At 43.3% G+C, this 26,254-nt stretch overlaps 1 protein-coding gene across 1 annotated transcript; it reads right to left on the bottom strand.

The window, feature by feature from the left end:
• Nucleotides 1-294: 294 nt before the first annotated feature.
• Nucleotides 295-8,084, bottom strand: LOC118977921 (probable histone-lysine N-methyltransferase PRDM7). The gene is made up of 10 exons (XM_037033098.1): nucleotides 8,031-8,084; nucleotides 7,197-7,282; nucleotides 6,714-6,837; nucleotides 6,327-6,434; nucleotides 5,903-5,949; nucleotides 3,463-3,619; nucleotides 2,748-2,849; nucleotides 2,300-2,571; nucleotides 1,788-1,855; nucleotides 295-661 (listed from the first exon to the last, which is right to left on the bottom strand). The coding sequence occupies exons 2-10, from the start codon at nucleotides 7,254-7,256 to the stop codon at nucleotides 295-297; spliced, it is 1,305 nt and encodes a 434-aa protein (XP_036888993.1). The 5' UTR covers nucleotides 7,257-7,282; nucleotides 8,031-8,084.
• Nucleotides 8,085-26,254: the final 18,170 nt, after the last annotated feature.

Genomic DNA, 26,254 nt, shown 5'->3' with positions numbered 1-26,254 from the left:
TCAAACCAGTGACCCTTTGGTTCACAGGCTGACACTCGATCCACTGAGTAACACCAGCCAGTGCAAAAATCTTTCAAAATATAGTCAATGCCTATACGCAAAAACATTTTCTTTAGAAGTATGTAAGAAAATTAAGACGATACAGCTATAAATGTGTCAGACAGACTGCCTTAGTGAAAGAGCTGGTTAGTGCTAAAAAATTTTTAATTTTTTGGTTTTCATCCTTTCAGCAGTATATACAGTTGTATATTTTCAGCATGAAATACTTTAAAAATAAACAATATAAAAGGTTGCCTAAGAGTCAAGGGCATATGAATGAATTAGGAATTTCTGAAGCATCTGATTTAAAAGTTTACTGAATTTGGAGCGGATTACACTCCACTTAAAAGTTGGGTCATGAATATCTGTATAGATATTCATGAAAAGAGAATTCTCTCTTCTTTGTTTTGAAGAACAGTGGTGCCTACCTCTCCCGGACGTGAGCTCTCTCTTCCACTTGCTGCCCCACTTGACGCGCAGCTCCTGGCTGTACTCGACCCCCTGCCAGACCAGTAGCTCACAGCCCGGCCTGATGACCCGGCAGGTTCGGTAGAAAATCTGCCCGTGGTATTGAAAGGCCACCAGGTTCTGCTCTTCATCATCCCGGGCACAGTTCACATACCTGGGATTGAGGCAGATGAAGGGAAGAAAATCAAAGTGATGAGTTTCTACTACCTGTTACATCCATGGCCAGCTTCCTCACTGATCCTTAAGGCCCTCAGGCTCTGGTGTTGCCCACTGCCCCTAAGGCTCCCGGGTAACCTTTTGTTCAGTGTCTGAGCATCTGTCAGTGTGTCATGTGAAATCCTACCTCCAAGTCCCGCTGGCAGTGTTCATCCTGTCTAATACCATTTTCTAAAACCCAGTTCTAGACTCAACCTCCACCTTCATTGGCCGTAGTATCCATTGATCTCTGGCTTCTCCAAACTCTAAGTTATCTCACACCACAGAACCTGGTGCTTGATCTCGGGCTCCGCTTCTAAATTAGCTCACTAGTTATCCAGTACTCAGCCCACGTCTGTTTTCTCTTGAGAGGCCTTTCTCCAACCCCCCTACACTTTACTCAGGGAACCATTCACTTGCCTGCCCAAGGTTACTATAGAAAATTAGAGGTATTTTTGTCTTAGTACAATAAAACAGATCAATAGTAGTTGATTCACATTCTGTTAACCCTGATAAAAGAGAGCCCCTCTCAGGAAAGGGGCCATGACCGTTCCTCTGCAGGCCTCAGAGCCCAGCTCTAGTTTGAAGTGAAGTTGGGATGGTTTGCTGCCCTCACAGGTTTAGGCCCCCCTTGGTTTGTGCTATCTTGACACTGTGCACTTTTTGGAAATTACAGTAGATATTTCTAGAAAGAACTGTTTTATATCTGTGAGAAGTCCTCCATGTGGACATAAGTTGTTTGATCTGTTCAAGAATTTCATTCATTCATCTAAACCGGTACACACTAAGTGCTTAATTAATGTTCATTTAATAAATTAAAGTGTACTCCAGTGTTCCTGGTGAATCTAGGCTCTTCAAGGTCCTTTCCAGTGCCCAAGATGTGTCTACTGGAGAGCTTTATGTTTTAAGGAGATAAGCTATACTTTTTTCCTAAATATCCCCTGAAATGAAAGAACACTGTGTGGAGAAAAGAAGGAGAAAAGGATTAAGACAGACCACTGAGGGAGGCATGATGAGAGGGACAGATATATGGGCTCGTGGGGGATGAGTGTCCCCTCTGGCACCCAGAGACCTGCTGACCTCACCTCATCCAGTTGGCCCAGGATCTGTCATTTCCATCCACATACTCATGGCAGTTTCTCCCTTTGGTGATCTGTGTTTCAGAAAAGAAGTTAAAGAGCTTTTATTTTTTGAGTGGGTAGATAATAGAAAAATTGCACACGAATTAATATCCTCTTACTGGAATAGGAGAATAATTACTCGACCGTCATCAAAGCTCTTCCACCCCGCTCGGGGATTCGACTGCCAGTTTTGACCACGTATTTTTCTCACTCATCATCTATACAAGTGAGTCGATTTGTCCAATCAGAGCGGGAGCCCCACAAGGGAGGAGCCACTCTGTTCTGCCTGCACCACTTTGCTCCCCCTTACCTTCTGATCCTTAAACAGGAGCTCTGTGTTCATGGGAAGTCCAGTCAGTACACAGAGCTAACCACATCATCCCCTCCATGTCTAGCACATAAGAGGTGAGGTCCCTCCAAGCCTCAGAAGGAATGTGGGAAGCCAGAGGACAGTGGAAAAGGTAAACAGTTCTCACCAGCCAGGAGTATCTGCTCTTGGCTGCCTCTTCATCTTCTGTGATGTGTCCTTCATAAGGGCCGAAGTGCAGACCCACAGGCAAATCAGCTGCCTCATTCCACACTCCAAGCCCAGCCTCAGGGATGCCCGATGGCCCGATTCTCAACCCAGGGGGCAGGGTGAGGGCTGAGCGGTGGGGATGCCCCTTGTCCACTGCACGGTCCTTGACAAATGTAGGGGGCCCATGCACAGCACAGCTGTCGATGAAGAATTTCTGACACTTCTCACAATCTGGAGGCGAGAGCAACAGGGGTTAGGGAAGGTATAGCACAAGTTCCTGGACACAAAGAGCTTCAGAGGGAGTCCTACACTCACATCATTGAAACTCAACCATGTAACTTCATGTCACTAAAGGAAGGACTAAATAAAATTATTGTATCATAACACACTTAGTGAGGGTCACTTACAAAGGTAGTCATCATCCTGGAGCTTGCTGTTTTCTTGGTACGCACAGTCCTTTCTTTCTTGTAGTCTGTACATCTTCATGTCTATTTCCTTTCTCTTGAGTTCTAAGTTGGAGAAGGCCAGGTAGGTGAGTGAGGTTGGTGGTGCGTGGAATATTGGTTCCCATTTTGTCAGATAACACACAATCTCCTCCCATCAAATTACTGCCTATCCTTTTGCATACTTTACTCTGTTAACTATTGGTTCAGAAGACAAAGACTCCACACCAACTACAGACAACTGATTCAATTTTAGTTTCTAGATTTCCCCATTACCAGGTTTAATTTGTCAACCTGTAATCTTTCGTAAAGTATTTCTGGAGTGCACATTATGTGTCAGGCATTAAGAAAAGGCCTGGGCACGTGACACCAATACAGTGTGGATGCCATTATCACAGATGGATTTATTGGACAACTTATATGTATCAATTGCTTTAAATTTAATTTAATGTTTTCAAGCAATATACCAGTGATGTTTCCTTGTCTTCACTTTACACATTAGCATTCGGGAGCTCAGAGAATGTATAGGATTTGCCCAAAGGTCCAGTGCTAACTTCAGTGTCAGCTTAGCCCGGCTGAAATCCAGGCTCATTCAAACCCCCCCCACATCCCTAGGTCATATTTATCAGCCCTTCTCTATAGAACTTAGAACTTAAGTTTCCGATTTATTTTTTCTTACCCAATTTTTCTCTAGTGTGCTTTCCAAAGGCCCACATTTCTCCTGGAGAGGACACAGGTTTCAGGGCATGCGCTGAGTCACTTGCAGTCGTCAAATTTGCTGTTCCTGACAATTCCTTCAAACTATGTTCATTGCTTAATGGCACTTCGGATGTTGCCTTCAATATAAGAGTCACATATTAAAAGATAACATGTACTTATTTTTAAGGCTTATAATACACTTTAAAAAATATTTTATTTATTCACTTTTAGAGAAAGGGGAAGGTAAGGAAAGAGTGGAAGAGAAACGTCGATGTGTGGTTGCCTCTCATGTCTCCCCGACTAGGGACCTGCACTGCAACCCAGGGATGTGCCCCAACTGGGAATTGAACTCGCGACCCTTTATACTTCACAGGTCGATGCTCAATCCACTGAACTACACCAGCCAGGGCGGCTTAAGATACATTTTGCATGCATGTCTTTAATACTTCAACCCCTGGAAATATCTAGGGAGTATGACTATTAGAGAGAATAAGGCCAGTGTAGGTAATGAATTAAAGGTGAGAACCCATGCCTTAAAGGTCTTTTCTTTCAACTATCTCTGTAATATTGAGACTGAAAAATATTGGGAAGAGAATAAATAGTTGGTAGAAACATATTTAGACAATAAATAAAATGATGGTAAAAATGGCAATAAATTGGAAAGAATATCTGTACTTAGATTAGCTTGGTTCCCATCAATTCTGTTGGACTAAGGTTGTGCCAGTAATCAGTTGTCTTTACTTTCCTATTCTATAACATGGTAATTTTTAATGTTACAGTGAACATGCAATAAAATAATGTCAACCAAAGTGTTCTGTGAATTATGAAATACAGTATAAATGTGAGATTACAGTCGTGCTATCAATTTACCCCTCAGCTCTCTCCATATTTCAGATCTCACAGAAATTACCTTCAGTGTTCATCGAGCACCATTTAATTTGTGATTGTTAAGTCATTCATTCAGCAAACATTTGGGTACCTTCAAGGACCCTAATCTGGGCCTGTGACTTCTGAGAAGTCTCAGGTATGGATCAGCCTCTCAGAGAGCTCACAACACAGAGGTAGGCAGGCTGAAGAAATGATTCTCATCCTATTTAGATAGGATGAGAGTGGCCTCATTAGAATTCACAGAAAGAAGCTGTTATTTCATCCTACAAGAATGGGCATTTGAAATCAGTTCCACACAGATGAGTTTCCACTGAAGAGTGTGTAACATACATGAAATCCTTAAGTCATTTTATTATTTGTGGTTTCTCAATCATCAAACCTGAAGCTCCTCAGGGGTGGGAGATGCTTTCTTTCATTAGACTGGGAGGCTGTGATCCTGGGGATTTTACATTCTTCTTCACCTGGGACCATCCACTGCACCAACTGCCTACACACCTTACACTCTCTTTATTCAGAGGGTCTTAGCGCATCTCTCACTTCAGTGTAGCAGAGAGGAAATGTGGTTGAAACCATCAGATGAATGATGTAATGACATACGGATAAGACAATGTAAACTTTAGAAACTATGAAAGCTTATTTTTATTTTAAACGGATCTTGTTTTTTTTCTTGAGAGAGAAGAAGGGAGGGAGAAAGAGAGGGAGACAAATATTGGTGTGAGAGAGAAACATTTATCAGTCTCCCTTCACACACACACCCCAACTGGGAAACTCACCCACAACTCAGGCATGTGCCCTGACCAGGAACCAAACAGGCAATCTTTTGCTTTGCAGGATGACACACAACTGGTCATAGTGGCCAGAGCAAAACTAGGAAAGGTTTAATGAGTGTGTAAATGGGTTATAGAAGCAACTATGTAAGTTAGATTGCACTATGACTGATACTGTGATCTTAGACATATAGTCAAACATTTCTGTATTTCTGAAATCTCACTTTCCTCATCATAAATGGTGACAGTTATAGTACGTACCTCATCAGGTTGTTGTAATGTATGAATGAGTTTATTCACATAGAATTCTTAAAGTCTGAAACATTGTGAGAATGAAACAAATGGTAGTTACTATCGTTGCTGGTAGTTGTTAACTATTAAGATGAAGATGAGCCCTGGCTGGTTGGCTCAGTGGATTGAACATTGGCCTGCAGATTGAAAGGTCACCTGTCCCATTCCTGGTCAGGACACAATGCCTCAGTTACAGAACAGGTCCCCTACTTGGGACTGTGAGAGAGGCAACCTATACAGGTTTATCTTGCACATGCTTTTCTCTCTCACCTTCTCCCTCCTCTCCCTAGTCTGCAAAATATCAATAAATAAAATATTTTAAAAACGATGATAATATCAGACAATGTGTTGAAGAGACCAGGAAAGGAAGGTGGCAGTTCCTGAAATACTTTCTGCACTGAGAAAGTACTACTCTTACCTGCATTTCTATCCACGAGGAAAATTATCTTGTCAACCGGATTTGGAAATACTCACCTCCTGGTGTTTACTCTGTTCCCTTCCGAAGGCCTCCCAAGGTTTCACTGAAAGATGATGAGAAACCAGTGCTTTGGTTGGAAAATGTTTCCAAAATCTGGAAATTCTTATTAAGGAAATGGAATTCTGAGTCAGAGTAGTCCAAGAAAAATACCAGGATAATTGGAAAATGTTTTCTGAAATCATTAAGGCCTATGCTCTTATTGGGGCCATCCAGTAATTCATTGGAATGAGAACAAAAATTAGACAAAGTGTCACTTATGCTTCCTCCTATGTTCATAAAGCATCTTACAGTTAATAAAAAAATAAACTGGTCTCTCCTGACACAAATAAAATAAAAGTAACTGCACAGAAACTCCTCCATGTCTTTAATATAAACCAGGTCCGAGCCAGGAGGGCAGCTCTGGCTCCTCCCGCCCCTCACCTTGCCGTCTTGGAGCCCATTCTTCATCAGAGTCCTCAGGGTCCTCCTCCTGGAGCTCGGTGGCCTGACTGCGGTGGCTCATGAAAGCTGGTGGAGGGGGTCTGAGACCTGGAAAGAGACAAAACCTTTGTCCCAAAAGCAAAAACCTTGAAAGAGGAGCAAGCCCCAGGAAGCCCGTGGGCCTGGCTCCAATGGGATGGGAGAGTAAAAGGAGTTCCTGTGAGCGGTGCGCCATCAGCACCAGCCCTTCTCTGACCCGAAGGAGCAAATTCCCCCTAGTGGTGTCCACACAGAAGGGAGCGGCAGGCAGATGGAGCCACCTAAGCAGGAGCCAGCCCAGCAGCCTCTAGGGTCACCAGGTCCCTGGGCCCAGCAGCGTCGAGCTACCTAGGCTGAGGAGCACCTCGAAGTTCCTCTTCAAGTTCTGGTACCGGCCTTTCTCCCAGTCTCCCATCTCTGCCCACTCCTCCCTGGAGAAGTAGAGGGAAACATCTTTCAAAGCTTCTTCAGCCTGGAGAGGAGAGTGGAAACACCAGTAAGTCAGTGATGCGAGTGAGAATGCGTGGGGCGGGCCCTCCCTGTCCTCAGGTGCAGGGAGCAGGCGGGCCCTCGGTGGTCCCTGTGCAGCAGCAAGCACTAAGGCCGTGTCCCGGGTCCCCAAGCGGCTGTTCCTCCGGGGTGCGTCCTGCTCGCACTCTCGGCCTTCTCCCACTTCCCTGACCGGCCCTGCCCCGCGGAGTCCTGTCTCTCCCACCAGAGCTCTGCACCCGCACAGCCAGGGTCACCCTCAGGTCCGGGCATCTCCGGAGCTCTGTCCGGAGCTCTGTCCCCAGCCCCATCCCCGCGCTCCTCGCCGGCCCCTCACCTCACCTGAGGTGTCCGCCCCACTTCTCCCTCAGGGCCGTGCTTAGGGTCCCCGTCGGGGTTCATGGTGTCCAGCCCCGAGTCCGAGGCGCCTGTGGAAGGAGAAGGCGCTGAGAGGACTGAACACCTTTCTCCCCGCGGGCAGGGCGCCGGGAGAGGGGGACGCGGGGGCCGTGCGGAAGGAGGAGCTGGATGGGGCGGGGCGCGCAGTCCGCAGACCCGCCCGCGGGGGTCTCCCCGTTCCCGCCCCTCCCCCCGCGCCGCCTGCAGGCAGGCTCAGCAGGACGCCGCCCCGGCGTCTGAGGGGCCCCACTGCGCGGGCGGGCCTGTGGCGGCGCCAGGAAACGCGCTTCTCCCGGGGAGGGGCTCGGGAGTGCACCCGGGGTCCTGGGGGAGCCCGCAGGAGACGCAGGCACAGTCCGCAGCAGAGCGCCGTCTCTGGGGCTGACAGGCTCGGGGTCCCTGAGGACTCGATCCTGCGTCTTCCGAGCAGAGGACCCCGAGGCCTGGGGGAGGGGAGGGTCAGACCCGGGCGGCGGAGGAGATTCGGGGCCTCTCATCGAGGGGCTTCAGGGTTCCCACCGCTGAGTTAGTTTCCAGGACGACGGCATTTAGCGTCTCTGAGTTTGGGGAGAGTCGGTCTTCCCGGGCGAGTTGCACGTAGGGTGCCCCGAGCCGAGGGGAACTGGGGTTTTCGGGCTGTTTGGGGGGGGTCTAAGCGTTGAGGGTTAGGAGATGTGGGTTCCTCCGTGTCAGCACACGCGGGCCCCTCGGGACGAGGGCACCTACGGCGTCTTAGGCTGGACTTTGAAGGTCTCGGGCTAAGAGTTCCCCGCTTACCGGTCAGTCTCCCGGGTCCCGCTGCCCACCTCCATGGAGAATCCTCTCCCAGCTCCCGGCTTCTCTCCCTCCGGAGGTGCGACGGCGCTGGGGAGGGGGTGGGGAGGTACCCTCCGGATAGCCTCGCGGGAGCAAGCCGCCAATCAGTGCTGCGATCCCAGGGCCCTGCCCGCCAATGGGCGGTCAGAAGACGCTGAAAGGGCGGGACAGGGGGGCGGAGCCAGCTTGTTATTCCTGGGTTCGAGACTGGGCCGCAGCAAACCGGCCCAGTCCGGTGGCGATCGGCCTTTCTGGGTCTACGCAGCACTTGTTACGAAACCTGCAGCGAGGACCGCGCCTCGTTTAAGAGCGGCCAGTGAGGGACACTCCCCAGAGAAGCTGGGAATGGAGCAGGCCCTTTGGGTGGATGTGATCCTCCTGCCTCCTGACAAAGAATCTTTGCTCCACCGGGATCCCCAACTTTGGACTAGGCCCGTCCATGCCCTCCCTTGAAACCACTTTCAGATAAAGCTGCATAAGCAGTGAGGATACAGTCAAGAGTGCATTGCATTATGTGGAAACTTAAGTCAGAAAATTCTGACCACGCAACAAAGTAAGTGCCAGAGGACTAAAAACATTTAAACACAGCAAATGACGTAATAAGTATGCTGGAAAAACACACCGAGAATTTCACGTCTCGAAGACCTGGCGTTAGGAGTAATAGGTATGTTTAAGTAACTCAGGCCTAAAAACATTTCAGAACTAGGAAGACAAGGTAAAACCAACCAAAACTAAATAAATTTTAAAATACTGAGAAAATCTTCAAGTATTTTGCATCAACATAACTTACCAAGTTTGAGGACGGGTCCACAGAGCAGGGTCAGTGTAGCTGCTACTATAACTGGAAAAGACTCCAGTGTTCGGGCTGCCCGTCCCTCACAAACCCAAGAAGCAATAAGAGGGATTGAATCTTTTATGGGCGCTTTACTCAGATGGCTGGTGGTCCGAGAAGATGGTGGGTACATACCCTAACCCGCCATCTTCTCTTTTTAAGCCAGATCTTTTATGGGGGCGGGGGGGGAAGGATAAACAAGGTGCAGTGACCAGTTAGAGATTCAGAAGCTGCACCATTCCTGTCTTGGGCAGTTAGCTGCTCCCAGGGGAGCGTGATCATCTGCTCTCCCTGAAACGCAAAGGACTGGATGCCTCCAACTTGTCCTCAGGTGGTCATCTTGAGCAGTGCCCCAGAAGTGGGCTGTTTTCCCAGGAGCCAGGACTGGCCTTATCTGTAGTTTCCGAAACAAAATCTTTAACATACACATTACTTGCTAGACTTAAAACTTTTTACGTTAAGTTAAAATTTTCCAAGTCTTGTGTCTCCTATCACTCCTGGCTTTCACAGGACAAAGTGGAAAGTGTTTCTGGTCCTTACCTCGTTTTGAGCACATAAATATAACTTGATTTCCATGGACTGGGAATGAGCCAACTAAATGTAATTATTATTGTGAAACTGCATAAAGGGAAAGCTCACTAAAGTGGAGTTGGGGGTCAGTGGGGTTGCTGTCACATAGTACCACCCAGGGTCAATTACAGGAGATTGTCACAGGCCCCAAAATGAAGATGTACTGTGTGCTCCCAGGTAAAAGTGACTCCCCAGCAACTCAGCCAGAGAGAAACCATCCTCACCCTGAACTGATGCTTTCCTCCAGGGCACTTGCCTTTGAAATGACCCCTCCCAACCTCCTCCTTCCTCCCTGGAAGATAACGTTCCTCCCTTTTACTTGCAGAGCATGCCTATGACTTTTGCTGCAGGTTGCTTGTCCTAAACTGAAATTTTTTACTGTGTCTGAATAAACCCCTTATCTGATTGTAAAGTAATTGACTGCAACAGTTGCAAGGTCAACATAATTTGATGGCCCGTATGGGGATCCAGAGGACTCCTGAAATCCCTCAGACTACCCAGCAAACAGGTGCAGTACCCTTGCTCTGAAAGACTAGGGGAAGGGCCTTTGGTGCAGACTATTTGGTGATCATTTTGAGAATAGCCATCCAGAAATAATACCAGTATACCCTCTGATCCAGAAATTCCACTTTTCAAAATTTTCCCCTAGTAGCCCTGACCTGGTAGTTCATTTGGTTAGAATGTCCTGCCTATATTCCAAGGGTGTCAGTTCATTCTCCAGTCAGGGCACATACAAGAAGCAAGCAATGAATGAATACATAAGTGGAGCAACTCTCTCTCTCTCTCTCTGTCTCTGTCTCTGTCTTTCAAATTAATAAATGAAATTTTAAAAAGAATAAAAAATTCCCCCCAGTTATGCTTTCCTGTGTATGAAATGAAGTATGTTTAAAATATTGTATCCAGCACTTCTTTAATAACAGTAGAAGATAGTTAGTTAAATTATGGTTTGCTCACACTGTGAAATATAATTGTTTTTTTTAAATATAAGACATCACTTTTAAAAAATATATTTATTTATCTTTAGAGGGGAAGGGAAGGAGAGAGGAAGAGAAACATCAATGTATGGTTGGTTCTCGTGCATCCCCTGTGGGAACTGGCCCCTGCCGGGAACTGGCCTGCAACCCAGGCATGTGCCCTGACTGGGAATCGAACCACAACTGTGTGGTTCTCAGGCTGGCACTCAATCCACTGAGCTACACCAGCCAGGGCTTGAAATATGATAGTGGTAAAAATGGATGAGGATATATATTTCATGAAAGAAATAAAGCCTAGTAAGGTAGTTCTAATGTATTTTAACAAAGAATAGTTTCTAAGTAATGTTGTTATGTGAGAAAAGTATCCTGCAGTACCCTGGCTGGTGTAGCTCAGTGGATTGAGCAGGAGCCTGTGAACCAGAGGATTGCGGCTCGATTCCCAGTCAGGGCACATGCCTGGCTTGCAGGCGGGTTCCCTGCAGGCCAGTTCCCAGCAGGGGACGCACAAAAGGCAAACATACGTTGATGTTTCTCTCCCTCTCTCCTTCCCTTCCCCTCTGAAGATAAATAAATAGATAAAAGATTTAAAAATTAAAAGAAAAGTATCCTGCAAAAAAATTTTGTTAAAAAAAGAACCCAGGCTGAAGACATGTGCTGGAAGGAGACAGAGAGACTAAGAACAGGAATCAGGGTCTGGGCAACGTGCAAGGGAAAAAATGCTTTTCCGTCGTTTGAAATGCTGTGTTGTTTCTGTTCTCCTTTACTTAAAATAAACCTATCTATACATAAAAGAATGGATGAGAAATAGTTGTGTAAGCAGGAAAGACACTAGCGTTCAGGTTGCCTGTCACTATCAAGCCCAATAAACAATGACAGAGATTGAATCTTTTATGAGCACCTTATTCAAATGTCCGGCAATCCGAGAAGATGGTGGGTTCATACCCTAACAGACCACCTTTTCTTTTCTTTCTAAGCCAGACCTTTGATAAGGGGTTGGGGAGGGATAAACAAGGCAAGGTGGGGGCTTCAGAAGCTACATTTCTGTCCTGGGCAATTAGTTGTTCCCAGGGGAGCATGGTCCTCTGTTTCTTCCTGGAACACAAAGCCCAGATGCCTCCAACTTGTCCCCAGGCACTAACGTCTAGCAGTGCCCCAGGAGGTGGGGTGTATTTCCAGGAGCCAGGATGGGCCTTATCTGTAGTTTATGAAACAAAAGCTTTAACATACACATTAGGTCCTGGACTTACAAGTTTTTACCTCAAGCTAAAATTTTCCAAGCCTTGAGTGCCCTATCAGTTGGTTATACACATATGCATTTAAAAATTCTGCACACCCTCCTTGTACCCAGTGGCCAGTATTGCCTTCCTTATCTGAATAGCCCTTTGAGCACCCGAAGTGTCCAATTTGCATCCAAAACTCTATTCTAGCAGGAACATTTCCACAGTACAAAATACACTGTCACACAGTTACTGTTTGTTTGAGAGATAAAAACCATTGATTATCAAAACAATGACTTTTATATTTAAGTACTGTATCCACGGTTATTTACAGAAATGCAATTAAGAATATTATAAGTTCTGACTAGTGTGGTTCAGCTTCTGTGTCTGGCTTCTGGCAACCAGGGTTCATTGCCCAGCTTCCACTCTGGAGTCTGGCTGTGGAGTCTTGGTTATGGATCCGGGTCCTGTATCTGAGGTCTGTGGCCTGGGTTTTACTCTGGCTATGAGTCTCAGATCTAGGGTCTCTTTGGATGTGGCTTTGGTGTCTCTGGGTTTGTGGGGGGGGGGGTGGTTCATGTGCATAAATTTATAGTCATTGGCTTCAGGTCAATGACAAGGGGAGTCCCAAAGTTGGGGTGTGGTGAAGAAGGAAACTTCAGTGCAAATACCTCAATTTTAATACAGAATGGCTATGAGTGGAGAAGGGTTGTTCAGGAGCTCAGTGTTGTTACCGGTGAATCATGAAGCAGCACAATGTGTATCAGCTCAGTAGTGCTGCTTCCTAGTTACATAGCATCAGGGCTGTGAGGAGGCCCTGAATTGAGGCAGCCCTGGGGCAAACTGTCTGTGGCTGTGCTGCTCAGGGCTTCTCCATTCATCTACATAACTTTTCATCTAGACCTTTCATTTCCTCTTTGCTGTGCTGCATTTGCACATGAAGAAGTGAAAATTGGAAAAGGAGCCCCTCTGAAGGGTGAGATCAGGCTGAGCAGCAAAGAAAAGGCCTCTGGTGTTGTCACCAAAACAGAGTAGATTATCATTACTTTTTAATTTTTCCATGTTCTCCTCTACTAATTTTTAAGCTCAAACTGAGATGAGCTTAAACTAAGTTGTTGTTACTGCTCACTGAAATTATATAGAAAAATAAAAATACTTGAAAATTCTCCCCGAACAGGTAATAACTGCTATTATATTAAGTATATCTGCTTCTAAACAAGGTGGGGGTGTGTGGGGTTGGATGAGTGAGGGAGGGCAAAAGGGAAAAATTTGGACACTGTAATAGAATATCAATGAACAATCACTTAATGAAAAAATATATATATGCCCTTCCAAACATCACTACTTGCACAGTTCCATTCTTCCACTGTCTCTGGATTTAATTTATTATTCCGGATTTGTAATACGATGCAAAATTTGTGAATATTCAGGCTCTCCCTAATGTGTGATTTTCCCAGAGTATTTTTTATGTACTATTTTCATTATCATTCAGTTCAAATAATTTTTAACTGCAATTGTAATTTAATTTGCTGGTTAATTACAAGTGCATTTCATAATTTTTAATATAAGGACTTTCTAGTTATCTTTTACTGATAATTGCTAGATTAGCTGCAATGAGAGTGAGAAGAATACTTTACATAATTTCAATCCTTTGATATCTTTTTTGAAACTTGCTCCATAGTACAACACAGTGAATGTAAGGGGGGAAAAAAAAAGCTCCAAGCGTGGTTCTCTCCTGCCATGACTTGCTTGTTTTCGGAATAACACCTTAACACTCATCAACAAGAAAAGTGGTTGGTTGTGGTGGAATGTCATTGACTGTTGATGGCAATGGTATGTAGAAGTGTATTTTAAAATGTCTAAATGTATGGACTGTCCAGTTGCCTTGTGACTGATTTCCAGATTAGGGCAAAGGAAGCAATAAATGTATTTTATGTGCCATTTCTTGGAACTTGCTGTATAGTGTAATAGTCAGGTTTTCAGAAGTTCCAAGTGTGCTTAACAATCATTTGTAATTTGCTTTGTTGTGGCTTCCTTAAACAATGAAGAACGTAAAATCTACTGAAAATAAATTTTAACCCAAGAGACAACAAAAAAAGGTTATCATTTTATACTTAAAAATCAAACGAACCATTTGGTCAAGTAACTAATATGTGTCCCAAGTGTGCACCTCCGCTGCCATCTCATGGGAATTTGGGGGACTAACATCCTAGGACAGGTCAGCAGGAAGAGTGGTTGATTATAGTGGAATATCAGTGACTACTGATTTTTTAAAGATTGTATGTATTTCATTTTAGAGAGGGGAAGGGAAAGAGAAAGAGAGGGAGAGAAACATCAGTGTATGGTTGCCTCTCACATGCCCCGTTACTGCGGACCTGGCCTGCAACCCAGGCATGTGCCCTGACTGGGAATCAAACCGCGATCCTCTGGTTCGCAGGCCCGCGCTCAATCCACTGAGCTACACCAGCCAGGGCAGGGCTAATATTTTTTAAAGATGGTTTCAAGATACAAGTCTCAGGTCCCAAGGTCAGTGACCAGTTCCTTAAGACCACTTTTAAAAAAATAGTTTCTTTTTAATGTTTATTTATTTATTTATTTTTATAGGGGAAGAGAAGGAGAGGAAGAGAAACATCAATGTATGGTTGCTTCTCCTGCATCCCCTGCCGGGAAATGGCCCCTGCCGGGAACTGGTCTTCAACCCAGGCATGTGCCCTGACTGGGAACTGAACTGAAATCTTTTGGTTCGCAGGTCCATGCTCAATCCACTGAGCTACACCAGCCAGGGCTCTTAAGACCACTTTTTATGAGCACATCATCTGGACCAGACAATTTGAGAGTGCACCATTGGTTTTTTTCTTTGATTATATCTTTAAGTTATTTTTTGTATATATAAAAGATGTTAATTTCCGTGTGTTATTTACCACACAATTTATTAAGTTGTATTATTTATAATAACTTTAAGTTGCCATTCATGAGTTGTCAAGGTAAGTAAGATATCATGTAATAATAGCATTATAGTAGTTTAGCTATATAAAACATGAAAGATAGTTAAAGCTTGGAATAAACCATGAAGACATGAAGAGTTAAAAATGTGTTCGTTATAAGTTGATTAATAATTAAATAAAGTAGGAGCATGATTCTTAGCATTGTATATGACTTCAGGACCTGGAGCAGTGGTGGTTTAGAAATCAGAAGTATTTTGTAAGTAAAACTGTACCCCTTGTAAGTTATCTGAGGAGCTCACAATATGGCAAAAGTCCTCATTTTCAAAGAGGAGAACGTTTGACGATGAGTTCTGGAATCTAAAAGGGTAAGATTATAGATTCTAAGTTATTTTAAGAAACAATTGAAAAGTGATTTATAGACAATGAAAGGAGACAGTGACCCTCAGTGCTGTGGTTCTTCACAGTGTGGTTCAGTCTCTTAAGGTGTCATATTTTCCTTGGCTTCTGAGCTTTCATGGGTGTCTTCTAGCCACGAGCATTCTTCTCCAGTCTTTGCAACACGGCTGGCATTTGTATTTATTTATGTTGTTGCTGCTCTTTAGCTCTCAGCCTCCAGGTTGGCTGTCCAGAGGCAGGATTTCAGATCAGGGTGCAAAGTTCAATGCAAAATCACATGTGCTCTAATGGACTCATCCTGCTCCACTGAGAGTAGGGCTTCTCATTGCTGTGAAATCGGGGGATTTTTCTCTGCATTGTAGGTGCTAATTAGCAATTGTTATCTCTGTTCAGTGCAGGACAGTAACTTCCACCTTAACCCCCGCCTAACGACAACCTGAAAGGTCTCCATACAATCTGCAAAATGTCCCCTTGGGGACAAAGGCAACCTTAGGTTGGAAACCGCTGATGTAAAATAAATTTTTGAAAATAAAATAAAATTTTGAAAATTTGTATTTATTTATTTTTAGAGAGAGGGGAAGGGACAGAGAAAGAGAGGGAAAGAAACATCAGCGTACGGTTGCCTCTCACGTGGCCCCCACTGGGGATCTGGCCTGCAACCCAGGCATGTGCCCCGCCTGGGAATCACCTGTCAACCCTTTGGGTAGCAGTCCACGCTCAATCCACCGAGGTACTCCAGCCAGGGTGAAAATCACTGATCTTGAGGCTTTGATCATCTTTGGAACCTGGGTGATCTGGCCTTGTTATGCAGTATCTTTACTATCATTCCATGCAAATTATTTTCTAACTGCAATTGTGATTTATTTGGGGGTGGTTATTTAGAAGTGTATTTCATAATTTGTAAATGTACGTATTTTCTAGTTATCTGTTGTCACTGATTTCTTGATTAATGGCAGTGAGAACAAGAAATATGTATATATTTGAAATGTGTTAGAACTTGCTTTATATCACTATATGGTCGGTGTTTAAAAAAGTGTTCAAGGTGATTGGAAAGCATCTGTAATTTGCCGTTTTGGGGTGCAGTGAAGTACTTATGTGCCTTGAATGCAATTTGCTTCTCATATTATTTTTAAAATATTTTTACTATTTTTTGTGGGCTTTATCGGTTCTGAAACAGAACGGGAATGATAGAGGGTGGTTAAATCTCCTATTGCGGTTATTAATTTGTGTATTTTTTTTAAAGATTTTATTTATTTATTTATCTTCAGAGGGGAAGGAGAGAGGGAGAGAAACATCAATGTATGGTTGCCTTTTGTGTGTCCCCTGCTGGTAGTTAGCCTGCAAGGAACCGGCCTGCAACCCCGGTCATGTGTCCTGACTGGGAATCGAACTGCGATCGTCTGGTTCGCAGGCCCATGCTCAATCCACTGAGCTACACCAGCCAGGGCTTAATTTGTGTATTTTTCCATTTAGCTCTGTTGTATATAATTTTGAGTTGATGTTTCTAAGTAAATAAGAAATTGGAACTAACTGGTAAATTGGAACTAACTGGTAAATTGGAACTTTCTGATATGAAGTACTTCTCTTTATTTGTAGTAGTGTGTTTTTTTCTGCTTTCAAGTGTACTATGTTTTTATATAATCTTCATTTGGTTAATGTTTTCTTTCACTTTAGATCTTTTTGCATGTTTTAGATAGCTCTCAGTGTTTTATGTTAGTTATGAGTGGCTATCAAAATCGATCAAAGAATTGATTTTCTCCGATGATGTAATGTGGGGGGGGCCAATATTTTTCCCATTCAGTTGTTCCAACACCTTATATTATATTTCCAAACATTTCCCCACAGATCTAAGGAGAGATCTTCGTCATAGAAAATTTCCATCAGATTTTGCATTTACTCCTGGACTTTGTATTCTTTCCCATCAATTTGTGTATTCAAAGGCCATTACTCCACCGTTTTACTCAATGTAGGTTTATAACACAATACATAGTTATGTTTGGTTGGGCGAGGTTCTATTTATTAATTTGCTTTTCCAGAATTCTCTTTTCATTCCACATTTTAATAAGTGGAATAACTTATTTAATAACTGAAAATGAGTTTGTTTTAGTTGCAAAATGTTGATATGTTAAACTGTATCACATTTCATGTATAAGCAAATTTGGGAAATTGACATCCTTATGTTTTTTATCAAAGAACATGATGTTACTTTCCAGATGTTCAAGTGTCTTTCATTGGGCATCATTTTAACATTTTGTTCACACAGATCATGCACATTCTTGCTGAGGTTAATGTTGGGTGCTATATCTGTTTTGTTGCTATTGGTTTTTTTCGATTCTATCTTTAACTTACTTTCTATACATATATAAGGGATATTTATTTCTGTGTGTCATTTCACCTCACTGTAATAAATTCTATTAGTTGTCATTATTACATTAGTTTTCATGATTAATCAAGGTAAATAAGGTATCATACAATAATAAAATTGTATTACATATATAAAACCATATAAAATAAATAACACTTGAAAGAAAATATGAAGAAATCAGCCCTGGCTGGTGTAGCTCAGTGGATTGAGCGTGGGCCTGCAAACCACATGATCGCCTGTGGTTCCCAGTCAGGGCACATGCCTGGGTTGCAGGCCAGTTCCCAGCAGGGGACACACGAGAGGCAACCATACATTGATGTTTCTCTCCTTCTCTCCTTCCCTTCCCCTCTAAAGATAAATAAATAAAATATTTTAAAAAACAATTTAAGTAAAGCAAGTTATTCTCAAAACTGATTATGTCAGTGAAATATGGAAAAATGTACAAATATACCTTGTGGATATACAACTTCTATTTAAAGTTTCAAAGGTAGCAATGAAGAAGGCCAACATTTTGCACTTGGTATGTTCATGTTAATCTGCCTGTTAAGAAAGGGAAGACTCCCTGGCTGGCATAGCTCAGTGGATTGAGCACAGGCCTGCAAACCACAGAATCGAAGTTCGATTCCCAGTCAGGGCACATTCCTGGGTTGCAGGCCAGTTCCCTGCAGGCCAACTCCCAGCAGGGGACACGCAAAAGGCAACCATACATTGATGTCTCTCTCCTTCTCTCCTTCCCCTCTAAAGATAAATAAATAAATAAAATTTAAAAAAAAAGAAAGGGAAGACTGACAAATTACTTAGGATTGTCATCTCATTTCTTCCTAAAAGGTTTAGTTGCTACAGTTTGGTTTAGGAAGAGAGCTTCAGCACAATCCCCTCAGCTTCAGACAGTAAGACTCCTAGCAGGAGCTTGTTGAGTGTCTTCCTGTACTCCTTGTGTCTTAAAGTTGTGGGAGTTGCCCAACAGAAATTGACCTGGCAGGTATGCTGCCTTTTTTTTGTAAATTACCTGCATGTCCCCCACTTCACCTTTGAAATAAAAAATTCTGTTGTTCCATTTACCAAAATACCCCATAGGCCCAATATTACCTCATTATGTTTGGTACTCATTTGAATATGAATCCCCTTGCCCATGTATTAGACGTTAAATACCTCCCATTAATCAGATTATGTGAATTTGATTGCTATCCCAGCGGTTAGAACTTAGAAAAATGACAAAAATAATATTTTAATCCCCCACAGGTTTTATGAGCCGGGCATGTGACATTCATGGTCAAGAGACCAACTTCTGGAAAGTGCAGTTTATGAGAGATCATGGACATCTCCGGAAAAATATGCAATTATTTTTTATCCCTGTCAGCCTTTTTGGTCTATTTCTGCAGGGCTTGGTGTCATTTAGTAGTGCTGCAAGTTATTTTCTTCCCTTGTACATTTGCATTGACATGAAAAACTATTTCTGAGGCCAGCTGCTTGGACTTAGAGAGTCAAGAATTGGTGTTTTATCTGCTTCTGCCTCTGTTTACATTGAGGACTCAGTTCCCCTCCTGCATGTGGCAACTGGACTCCATTGTCCAGCTGCAGCTCTGGAGTCTGGCTGTGGGGTCCTGGTTCCAGATCTGGGTTCTGTCTTCTGGGTCCGTGGTCTGGGGTTGAATGGGTGTCTCTGGAGTCTCTGAAGGTGTGGCTTCGTGTCCTGGGTGGGTGTTTGGGGGTCTGTGTATGCTCTCACTCTAGGATCTGATGTGTGGAATCTGGTGTCCAGGGTTCTCTGTCAGTCTCGAGTGTCAAGTGTCTGGCATTCAGGGTCGATGGTCTGGCCTGGGTTCCGGGGACAGTTTTGGAATTGGAGCCAGGGTCGGGGGTTCATCTTTTGGTTCTGGCTCTGCTCTGAGGCCCAGGTTCTGCAGTCTAGGGCCTGTGTCTGATCCTGAGTCTGTCTGTGGCCTCTGGTGTCTGTGAACTGATGGTCTTTGGCGCCAATTCAATGCCAGCAGGAGTTCCAGAGCTGGGGTGTGAAGAAGGAAACTCTCTTTAGTGCAAATAGCTCCATTTTGATGCTAATGGCTGTGAGTGCAGCGTGGGTGTTAGGAAGCTCAGTGTTGTTCCAGGGGAATCACCAAGCGGCACCTGTGTGGGTCAGCCCAGTGCTGCTGCTACTGCTCAGTTGTGAGGTGTCTTGGCTGTGAGGGGGCCGTGAAGTGAGGCAGCCCTGGGGCAAGTTCTCCCTCGGGCTGTGGTGCTCAGCGCTGCTCTGCTCATTCAGGTCTGGTCCTGCCATTTCCTCTCTGCTCGGCTGCATTTGCACACAAAGAAGCGCACTTTGGAAAAGGGGCCCCTCTGAGATCAGTCTGGGAGAGCAGAGTAAAAGCCTCTGGTGTTGTTACCACAGCAGTCTACTTATTCTTAAATTATGCCAAATTTTTCTCTCAGAACTTTTTTTTTTTTACCCAAACTGAGACTGCCTGTTTTTGGCAGCTTACCTAAATTATACAGACATGGAAAAATTAATTTAAAACCTTACCCAAGCAGGTAATAAATGCTGTTGTTTTAAGTATATACTCTTCCAGGCATCTCTCGCCACCTATTTCCATTCTTCTACTGTCCTGGATTTAATTGATTTTTCTGGGTATGTAATATGGGTGCAATTTTACATATTTTCTGTTTCTCCCTAATGTGTGGATTTCTTACTATTTTTCCCCTAGGTTTTTAATGTATTTAAAACATTTTTATTCAGTTGAAATGATTTTTTAACTCCAAGTATGATTCTTTTTGAAGGATATTTAAAGGTGTTTTTCTTAACTTATAAACGTAAGAATTTTCTGGTGACCTTTACAACTGATTTCTGTATTATCTACAATGAGAGCAAGAAACTTCATGTAATTTCAATGCTTTGAATTTTTCTTGAAACCTCATTACAATATGGTCAATGTAAAAAATGTTCGAAGCGTGCATCTTTGCTGCTATCTCGTGGTCATTTCGGGAATAACACCTTAGGGCCGGCCAGCAGGAAAAGTTTTGCACAGGTGGGTTGTCTGTGAACGTTGAATCCAATTTGCTGCTCATGGTTTTATTATATCCTTACTGAAATTTTGGAGGTGGTCTCTTGTTTCTTAAAGAGGAATGTTGTATTCCTGATGAGAGAGGTTTGTTAAATCTATTATGATTATAAAATTTCATTAGTGTCTCTGTTCTATATAATTTAAGTTTAGGACATTAACTACATGGTGAATTTGGATCTTCCAGGCAAATTAAACTGATGTGAAGTACTCATCATCTCTAGTAATGATTTTTACCTTAAAATCTACTGCATGCTAGCATGTAATTTTCATGTGGTTTATGTTTGCATAATGCAGGGTGGACAAAAGTAGGTTTAGAGTTGTGAGGACGAGAAACAAAGTTTATTTTTGTCTTATTATTTAATAATTATATTATCTTCCATGCAAACAACTGTAAAGCTACTTTTGTACCATCCTGTGAATCTTTTCCCATTCTTTTACGTTTGATCTTCTTTCATCCCATGTTTTAGGTAATGCATATTTTCTCCAGTTTGTCTTTTCTTTTTATTGTCTGAACAAGTTGTTTTTCAGAGTTGTCTTTAATTTTGTAAAATATACATTATTAATGTAGTTCTTCATTAAACTGCAGGTCCACAAGTATACTTGATTCCTGGCTATTTTTCTTTAAATGGACCACTAAAAATCAAACCTACAGATGAGGGCAGGGTCTGTGTAAGGTCAGAGGCAGGACTGGGCTGGAGGTGAGAGGGGGCCACAGATGTGGGTGGGGCTGGGCCGGAAGCAAATTTAGGCTGGTGGGTGTGAGAGGCTGGTGGCTCTGGTGGGGAGATGAGCAACTACACGGACTGGAGGTTAGGAGCTGCAGTCTGCAGGTCTCCATGGTCATGAGGTGATGCTCACGGCCTAACATGATGCAACTAACAGAATCCATGGGCAGGAGGTGAACTGTGTAGGGGCTATGAGGTAGGGGGGGGCAATACAGCCACCCTTTGGGGAGCAGAAAAGGGGGACCACACCGTTTCTGGGGTACATGTCTCAGGTCTCAATTTAGCTGACCACTTCCTGTGGGACAACTTTTCTATTTTTATCTAGATTATATTTCAGTTATAGAGAACTTTGGCGAATGAATATACAGTAATACCCATTTTTTACCCCAAAACAAGATATTTTTTATTTGTTAAAGCTTCTGCTATTGCATAGCAATTTCCAATATTATTCATATAGATCCTGTACATTGTTGTTGATTCCCAGTTTTTTTACATGTTTTGGTGTTAGTCTTTTTTAAAATTATATATTTAAATTACTATTTCTGCATGTTATTTTGCCATCACTGCACTAAATTCTATGTGCGACTTTTCAGTTGATTCTCAGTAGTTACAAAGGTAAATATGCTCTCATGCAATAATGATCATTACATGGTTGTAGCTGTATGTGACCTAGAAATAGTTAAAGCTTGAAAGAAAACAAGAAGTGAGGTAATGTGAGAGGACCTAGAAAAATTCTATTTGTTAGTATATTAATGAGCAAATAAAATAGTAACATCCTTCTTAGCATTTTGAATAAGTTTAGGGCCTAGCAGCCTGGTGTTCTAGAAATCAGAAGTATTTTGTATATGCCCTGGGTAAATAATCTGAGGAACAGAGAATGTAGCAAAAGTCCAAATTTTCAAAGAGGAAAACTTCACATGGTGAAATCTGGAACCTAACAGAGTAAAATTCTTTGTTCTAAGTAACATTATGAATCATGATTACAGTGATGCATGAGCAATGGAAAGAAGCAGGGATCCTCAGATGGCTACTGTTTAATCACAGTGTGATCTGGTCTCCTAAGTGGACAGATCTTCCTTTGCTTCCTGACCTACTGCCCAGGACCCTTCTCCCCAATGTTGGCAAGGTGGCTGGCATTTTTTTGTTTTTTAAGTTTAGGTTCCATGCTTCCTGTTCCAAGAAAGGCAGCATTTCAGATCTAGGATGCAAAGGGACATGCTGTTTGTATTCTAAAGGACTCTTCAGGATACAGAGTAGGGTTTGTCATTTTCAGCACTATGGACCTTTTGGGCCAGAGAACTCATTCCCCGGGGGGATTGTCCTCTGCATTGTAGGTGCTTATTAGGACCCAATACCTGTATTCACTGTCAACACCCTCGCTTCCTTTCCCCTCAGGACAATCTAAAAATGGCTCAGTATGTTGCCAGAAGTCCCCTTGGGGGCAAACATTACCTTTGGTTGAGAAGCAATTTGATGCTTTGATCATTTTGGAAACCAGAAAGATCTTGGTCTGCTATGCAGTATTTATACTATTTTGCTATGTAAATTATTTTCCGCTGTGACTGTGATTTATTTTGGGAAGGTATTTAGAAGTGTATTTTAAAATATCTAAATGTAGGGACTTTCTAGTTACCTTGTGATTGGTTTCCAGATTAATGGCAAAGAGAGAAATAAGCATAGTTTATGAGACATTTGTTTAAACCTGGTTTATAGCTAAATGTAGTCATTTTTTAAAAAGTTCCAAGTGTGCTTGAAAAGTATGTTTAATTTACTTTGTTGCTGCTTACTTAAACAATGAGAAAATTTTTATTCAAAATTCTACCCCAAGAGTTTAAATGAACTGCTATTATTTTATGTATATACACTTGCAGATAGGTCAATGTGCACTTTCCTGTCTACTTTCTCTGGATTTTATTTATTATTTTAGGTTATAAGTATGGGCACAGAACTTGTATATTTTCAGCTTTTATTTTTGCTACTGTGCATTTAAGGGTGAAGATGTTTTTCGTAAGTTTTGGTATGTAGTATCTTTATCCCCATTCAGTTTATTTCATAATTCAAATTGTTTTATTTTTGAGGTTATATAGAAGCACATTAAATAAATACCAAAGATAAGGCCTTTCCAGTCACCCATTCATAGTGAATTCTAGCTTAAGTGCAATGAGAGCAGTTAGAGAAGCATATTGTATATAATTTCAATGCTGTGATGATTGTCGAAACTGGCTTTTTATTGGCTTGGCCAAAACAGAAAAACTTTTGGGAAGATGGAATTATGAAGGTGTCCAAAACAGTGCAGAAAGCAGTGGGACTGAATGGTAAAAACATTGTTTAGTGAATTTATTGTTGAAAATGAAAAATGTCTCTTTCATTGTGTCTCTTTGTAAAAATGGAAATGACCCTCTTGGCCAAGCAAATACTTCAGTGTTGAAGTGTACATCTCTGCTGCCATCTCGTGGGCATTTTGGGAATAACATGTTAGTGGCAGGTGAGCAGGAAGTGATTGATTCTAGTGGAATATCAATGACTGTGGATTGCAATGTAGTTTAGAAGTGGATTTCATAATTTTTAAACGTAAGGACATATTAATTACCTTTTGTCCTTGATTTATACAGTCACAGCAATCAGAGTAAGCATTACACTCTGTATACATTTTAGTTCCTTGCAATTTGCTAAATCTTTGCTTTATGGCTCATTATGGTCACTCGGGGAAATGTCCTAAGAGTCGCAAGTGCTTCTTGGGAAGAACACCTTAGTGCAGGCCAGCAGGAAAGGTTGTCAGCTGCAGTGAATGATCTATGAATGTTGAATGGAATGGTACTTGGTCATGGGCGTTATTACTTTCATATAAATAGACTTCGTAGTTCATTTTTCCTTCTCTCCCCCACATCCAACAGCAGTGTCTTTATGTCAGGTAACTAGGTGGCTCTTGTGGGCTAGACCTGTATTCATGTTCCAGCACTGCTCACGTCTTTGTGGGGCAATGTCCCATGTGTGTTGGCATCCTGGCAGTATCAATGTCCCTCCTGTGTCCACGTCCCCAGCACCATAATGTCCCAGCCTCACTGAAATCATGATTGTGTCTGGGTCCCCTCTGCCTTAATGCCCTGACTGTGCTGCCATCCTGTCTGTGTTTTTGTCCCTCCCGCATCACTGTCCTGTCTGTGTCAGTGCAGAGGTCGTGCTGCCGTGTTGCCTGCATTCAGCATCCGTCTGCCTTGATGTCCTGGCTGCACCGCTGTCCCACCTGCATAGATTTCTTGGCTGTGCCACTTTTCTATCTTTATCAATGTCCAGGTTCCCCTGTTGTCCCAGCCACACATCTGGACCAACTGCATTCATTCCTCAAGGAGTCAATATGTGAGTTGTGCCCCTGTCCTTTCTGTGTATATCTCTTAGCCATGTTGATGTCCTGTCTGTGTCAGTGTCCTGGCTATGCCTTTGTCCACCCTGCAGCGATGTTCCAGCTCATTGATGTGTCAGCTGCATCAATGTTTCAAACGCGGCCGTATCTCAGCCGCCTGATGTATGTGCAGCATTGAGTTCCTGATAGCAACACTGTCCCAGCTGTGCTCACCTCCTGGTTGTGGCACCACGATCACCTGACTTGAACTCACGGGGTCAAGTGCACTCGATCGGCTGAAGGCAGAGGAGGACGGTGCACACTGCACTGGATAGGGACATTTGTTCCTTTGACCCCCTGTGGACAATGCAAGGTCCTCCTGGAAACTGGTTGCTCTCTCAGGCTGTATCTGGTGCTGTTGCCACAAGATGTAACAATTTTAGCTAAGCAACCTATTTTCAACTGAAGGATTACGTTAATGAAATTTGGAAGAGTTTGTTAGTTTAAGCTGTGTTCTATAGTTTGTGAGATTGCCTACCAAAGGTAACATTCCATGAAGGCTGCACTTTTCATAAATTTCCCGTCTATCACCCATTTTTACTGCTATAAGACCCTGTTTCCTCATACTCCGAAAGGTCCTATATACCTGATATCACATCATTGTCTGGTATGCATTTGTAGTCATGCATGTATTAAATGTTGAATATGTTGTATTGTTCTGATTATGTTATTTTGATTATTATCCCACAGGTGTTCCAACCAGGTTTGTGGAAAATAATTCCTTTTTAATCCCCCCCCAGTTTTGAAAAGCTGGAAGTTTGGAATGAATGGTGAGACAGTACTAACTCCTGAGCCTCTTGAATGAGAGATCATGGACATCTGCCCTCCAAGGTGAACATCCTTTTTCTTCACTCTGTCTTTTGGCTGATGGCTGCTGCGTTTGGTAAATTTTTGAAGTTTGCATATGGAGAGAAAAAGTTTTTATCTTACGGAATCACAGGTTTGTTTACAATGGATGGATCTTGTCCATCTCCTGCCTCTGGCGACAGGGGCCCAGCCTCTGGCCCCAAGTCCAAATTCTGACCATGGCATCCTGGTTACAGATATGCATCCTGTGTCCAGGGCCTGTGCTTCAGAGTTAAAATGTATTCGGTTGTGTGTCTGCAGTCTTGTACTTCATAGGATGTGGCTTTTGTGTCCTGGGTTCGCCTGCAGAGTTCATGTGCAGATGAACATTTAAGGTTTTGGTGTATGGAATCTGGCATTATAACAGTCTGATGTCAGTTCTTGGTATCAGGTGTTTTGCTTTCAGAACGCACGGTCTGGCTCAGTTATGGGCATATGGCTTTGAGATTCGGGCTTAAAGTCCTGGGTTTGTTTTGGGTCCATTCTAGGGTCCAGGTTTCAGAGTCAAAGGCTTGTGTCCAAGATCCTGGCATCTGGTGCCTGTCAACAGAAGATCATTGTGGTGAGTTCAATGCCAATATGAGTCCTAAAGTGTATGGGGTTCTCATGACACACGCGAATGCTTCCCTGCAGTGAAGTGTCCCACGTCGAATACAGTAGACACCGAGTTTAAATGAAGAACGGTCGTTCCCACGGCTGACCGGCCAGCCGATTGGGGATAGAGAAGCGTCACCGTCCAACACCTCCCAGTATCTCTGGCTGAACGACGGCCACCTCCTCCATCCACAGGGACTGGCGAGACGACCCCGCGCCGCGAGCGGGACCCACCCGGGCGGGCGCGCCGGGAAGGGAAGGC

This window comes from Sturnira hondurensis, unplaced genomic scaffold (assembly GCF_014824575.4).
Source record: "Sturnira hondurensis isolate 20B ecotype Veracruz unplaced genomic scaffold, ASM1482457v3 Scaffold0021593, whole genome shotgun sequence".
Classification (NCBI taxonomy): domain Eukaryota; kingdom Metazoa; phylum Chordata; class Mammalia; order Chiroptera; family Phyllostomidae; genus Sturnira; species Sturnira hondurensis.
This window is presented reverse-complemented; position numbering and strand designations above follow the sequence as displayed.

Coding starts and splice junctions, on each gene's coding strand:
- LOC118977921 (XM_037033098.1), bottom strand. CDS start 7,256: ATGAACCCCGACGGGGACCCTAAGCACGGCCCTGAGGGAGAAGTGGGG. Junction 1,856..2,299: donor AGAGCAGATACTCCTGGCTG/GTGAGAACTGTT, acceptor TCTGAAACACAG/ATCACCAAAGGGAGAAACTG. Junction 662..1,787: donor TCCTGGGCCAACTGGATGAG/GTGAGGTCAGCA, acceptor CCTCAATCCCAG/GTATGTGAACTGTGCCCGGG.